The sequence below is a fragment of the Populus euphratica genome, unplaced genomic scaffold (assembly GCF_000495115.2).
Source record: "Populus euphratica unplaced genomic scaffold, PopEup_1.0 scaffold27.1, whole genome shotgun sequence".
In the NCBI taxonomy this organism is placed as follows: domain Eukaryota; kingdom Viridiplantae; phylum Streptophyta; class Magnoliopsida; order Malpighiales; family Salicaceae; genus Populus; species Populus euphratica.
In genome coordinates this window covers 577,938-583,062 of record NW_011499899.1, presented here as the reverse complement: position 1 = coordinate 583,062, position 5,125 = coordinate 577,938, and the positions used below count along the sequence as shown (strand labels likewise).

Genomic DNA, 5,125 nt, shown 5'->3' with positions numbered 1-5,125 from the left:
AGAAGGCTATACATTAATTTCCTTCGTGATGATGAATCACCATCAGTCCAGTTTTCAGTTCATGGACCAGCAGGTCAAGAAAACCAAGATTCCACAGCTTTCCCTTAAATTCCACAAGCTAAATTCAACCTCCATATATGTTCATTGCTTTCAATCACACAAAACTGTGGTTAATGAACCTCGAGGTCAAGAAAACTAAAATTCCACAACTTTCCCTTAAATTCCAAACGCTACATTAAATGCGAAGTCGGTAGAAACTAAGCAAGAAATGGATTTATGATGAAAGAGTTTTTTTTTTAGGAAAATAAATATTTTTTATTTTCATTTTTTCTATTCTTTTCTAATTGAAGAGAATATTTTTGTTAGTTTTTTTTTCTTATTTAGAATTATTAAATTTCTCTATTTTTTTCTATATAAAAGATTGCATGTTTGGAAGTGGAAAGATAAATGACTAAAAATTAAATATTTTAGTTGATCCTAGTATTTATGGTGTTTTTTGCCATTAAAGATAATTTTGATTTATAACGAATTTTTTATCTCATGTTTTAATTAGAATCTAATAATTTTTTATGATTATTTTTCATTGTTGAACAACTGTAGCTAGAAGGGATTACATAATAAGATTTGCTTGTGTAAGAGAAGATAAGAAGATTCTCTCTTCTTAAAAAAACATCTGAGAATTAATGTGTAGTTTTTATTTATATTAATTTTTTTCTTTTGAAATCTTAGTAGTAAGATGCATGATGAACCGATGGACAATGTTGTGTTAGAGAACAATGATGTGATAATTTCATATAAAAGTGTTGTATATATTATAAACATATTATAAATCTATAATGGGATCATCTGCACATAAAAAAAAATATTCTTGATGAGTAAAAAATTTAAAAAAGAAGTTGAACTTGATGAGAAGTTTGTTTTAACGTCAGAAGACTACAAGTTTATTTTTAGAAAAATAAATATTTTTTTAATTTATTTTTTTATATTAAGGTTTTTTAATTTTTTTAAATAAAAGATTATAATAAATTTTTAACAAGGAAAGATAAAAGATGAATAAAAATGAAATATTTCAGTTGACTCTGTAAATTTCAAAGAATGGCATCAGCATAACTATTCAACGATGTTCATCGCTATCAATCACATAAAACCGCGGTTCAGTTGCTAGCTCTTTGTACTACCATTGTTTTCCCCTCAATTCCTAAAAATTTGGCAATGACTATCCAGAAAATACTTCCTTTTCTTCTACTGCAGTTCCTGTACTTCCATGAATTGCATGCTCAGATACCTCCCAACATAAGCTTGGGTTCTGGCATCACGGCTGGATCTGGTAATTCTTGGCGATCACTTTCTGATGAATTTGCGTTCGGGTTCTACTCTCTGCCCAACAATCTTTACCTTGTTGGAATTTGGTTTAACAAGATCCCTGAAAGAACACTAGTCTGGTCAGCTAATCGTGACTCTCCGGCAGTTGCCGGATCCACAGTCAGACTCACGTTTGACGGCCAGCTTACGCTCACACATCTCAATGGTAGTATTCAATCAATATACAGCGGAAGAAGAGCAGGTTTAGGTTTCATGCAAAATGATGGCAACTTTGTGTTGAGAGATGACAGTTCAATTGTCATCTGGCAGAGTTTTAATTCACCAACAGACACAATCTTACCAGGTCAAGTTCTTAGTGATAACCAAAAGCTCTATTCCAATGCGAATGGAACTGTTGATTACTCCACTGGGAATTTCATGTTGCAGATGCAATTTGATGGAAACCTTGTGCTCTCTGCCTATCACTTCTCTGATCCTGGTTATTGGTACACTGGAACTGTACAAAACAATGTTAGTTTGGTGTTCAGTAATCGTACGTTTTTCATGTACCTTGTCAACAGTACTGGTGATAATATCTACCCTTTAACAAGAAATGTCTCAACCCCCGTTGGAGACTACTATCACCGAGCAGCAATAAATGATCATGGTGATTTCCAACAATTCGCTTACCATAAATCAAATAGCAGTGGATGGACAAGAGTGTGGAGGGCGATCGACGAGCCTTGCGTGGTGAATGCTATATGTGGTGTCTATGGTATGTGTTTTTCTCCGAATAATGAGACAGCAACATGTAAGTGCATACCAGGTTACATTCCATTGGACCCTAATCACGTGTCCAAAGGGTGTCGCCCAGAGACCGTGGTGAACTATTGTGCCGACCATTCAATGAGAAATTTTACAATTAAGGTGATTGATGATGCAGACTTCCCATTTGAGAGCTTCGCAGACTTGGCTCGAGTGAAGAATGTCGATCTGGAGGGTTGCAAAAAAGCTCTTATGGAAGATTGTTACAGCTTGTCTGCTTCCTTGGTGGATTCTAGATGTATCAAGAAAAGGATGCCTTTACTAAATGCGAGAAAGAGTTTTTCTACTAAAGGACGCCAAGCGCTGGTGAAGGTGCCGATGAAAAGCAATCCTGGCATTGAAGAACATAAAAAGAATAATGATTTTGACACTCGGGTTTTTCTAAAGATTAGCCTTATAGTTACAGCCACGCTTGCTTTCTGTTTTGGAGTTTCTTCCCTCTATTACCATCCTGCTCCTCGAAGATTTATCAAAAGGAAAAGCTATTCAAATGCTAATTCCATTGGCATAAACTTCCAGGAGTTCAAGTACCTGGAACTACAGAAGGCAACAAATGGATTTAGCAAGACCCTAGGTAGAGGATCTTCTGCTAAAGTTTACAGTGGGATTCTAAGCATGAAGGACATACAGATTGATATTGCCGTAAAAGTGCTGAAGAAATCGATTGAAAAAGGTGAGAAGGAATTCATGACAGAGCTCAAAATAATAGGCCGGACATACCACAAGAATTTGGTAAGACTGTTGGGCTTTTGTGTTGAGAACAATCAACAGTTTCTGGTCTATGAGTTAATGGCGAATGGCTCGCTTGCCAATCTTCTATTCGGGAAGGGATCAGAAAGACTTAACTGGGTTCGGAGGGCAGAGATGGTGCTTGAAATAGCTAGAGGATTGCTCTACTTGCATGAGGAATGCGAGACACAGATTATCCATTGTGACATCAAGCCTGAGAATGTACTGATTGATAACAATTACACTGCTAAGCTTGCAGATTTTGGCCTTTCCAAGCTTCTGAATAAAGATCAAACTAGAACAGACACGGATTTAAGAGGCACAGTGGGGTATCTGGCACCAGAATGGATAAGGAATGAGCGAGTGACATCCAAAGTAGATGTTTACAGCTTTGGTGTGATGTTACTTGAGATTCTATGTTGCAGAAGGCATATAGAACCGAGCCGGGTTGAGGAAGAGAGTGAAGAGGATGATCTTGTTCTCTCGGACTGGGTTATAAGTTGCATGGCCGCCGGGAAGCTAGAGACGGTGGTAGGACATGACCCTGAAGTATTAAGTGATTTCAAGAGATTCGAGAGAATGGCCTTAGTGGGTTTATGGTGCATTCATCCTTATGCAATGTCCAGACCTTCTATGAAAAAGGTAACACAGATGTTAGAGGGGACCTCGGAAATCGGAATCCCGCCTTCACTTTCCGATCAAATGTCAGTGAGTAATTAAACTTGCTAGTAGTTGTTAAGAGAGTAATGTTGTCTTAAAAATGTACGATATGGCTCCATCTCATGATTAATAAGCTAGTTTTGAGCACGATTTCTTACAATAGAAATGCAAATGTAACGGGAGAATGTATTCTAATAATTTCCAAATTTATCACTAATACAGTCTGAAAGGCATCTATGTCTTCTTCTACACTCGGTGAATGAAATCATGAAGCAATTTATCATTAGTAAAAAAAAATTCTTTGATCAACGTGGCATGAGACATATCAGTGAATTATCAGATTAAAAAAAAGAATAAATTAGATAAAAAATATCTAACTAATTTTATAATAATTGAAAATCTTCATAAGTCTTTAGAGATTCTATAAAAAAAACTAATTATATAATACAAAATAACAATTATTTTATATATTATATCTAAGATAAGTTATTTCGTATATTATTTACATGTTGCCCAAACTAATAGATGCAGATTTGTAATTAAAGGAAAAATACTATTAAGATCTAAAGCACTAATTTTGGACACAGAGCTTGGAAACAAAACACAATCCTCATTTTTAAAATATAACCATGGTTTTGAAGGACTAGTGAGCAATTTATAAACTTGTTCAAGTTTATATTAATTAATTAAAATGGGTTGAAGGCCACCAACAATCAGTGAGCTTATAATGTAGTATATTAAGTAATTTTATTATCTTTTAATTAACATTCTATAATAATATCCAATGAAAATTCATTTATTTTATGTGAGTCACTGAATAGTAAAACCATTAATGTACAAAAATATTGCAAGACAAATATTTTAAATAATTTCATTAATCACCAACATAAGCTAATAGCGGTTCATTTATCTTAGATGAGTTTATAAATAATAAAACTATTAATACATAACAATATATATATTAACACACAACATAACAAATCAACATCAATATAAACATACATAAAATTTACATTGAGAACAAACATTTATGCCTCAGGTTTTGATTCTAAACTTATTACACCTTGAAAAAATAAATTTTTTAATGGCCTTGTACCCCATGGTTGCCACATAATAATTTGAATTTCAACACTTCAAACATTTCATCACAATATACATATAAATCAATAATATGTTAAAAATTGTTCAAATTGTTAAAAATATGTTATGTAACTCCATGCAAATGTCAACTCAATCCATTAGTTGAATTGAAAGTCATGCGTGATAGCGTAAAATTACTTGATTTGTAATTTTTTATTAAAAATCTGAATTTTCTTATTATATCCTTACATGTATCATGTCAACCGTTCCTCTAAATTTTTGGGATTGTCATAACCCAATTCTGGGTTATTCCCTAAAAAAATCATTGTTTTTTAAATAAACATAAACAAAATAAAGGCTAATGATATGGAGAAAGCAGATCAAGGAGGATTACAAAAATAGAGAAAATCAAGTTGCAATTTTTGAAGAAAATTTAAGGCTTAATTGTACCATATTATGCCAAAGAATAAAAAAAATACAAATTCAAGGTTAAATTAAATGATTATTGGATGAATTTGCATAAAAAATT

General features: G+C 33.3%; 1 protein-coding gene across 1 annotated transcript in view; it reads left to right on the top strand.

Moving 5' to 3' along the window:
- LOC105132573 (G-type lectin S-receptor-like serine/threonine-protein kinase RLK1) overlaps positions 1–3,765 on the top strand; it is a 7,584-nt gene extending 3,819 nt beyond the window's left edge. Inside the window, exon 2 of the mRNA XM_011036146.1 lies at positions 2,024–3,765. Within this exon, the coding sequence (XP_011034448.1) occupies positions 2,024–3,576 (1,553 nt within the window). The 3' untranslated portion in view covers positions 3,577–3,765. The remainder of the gene's footprint in view (positions 1–2,023) is intronic.
- The last annotated feature ends 1,360 nt before the right edge of the window (positions 3,766–5,125 follow it).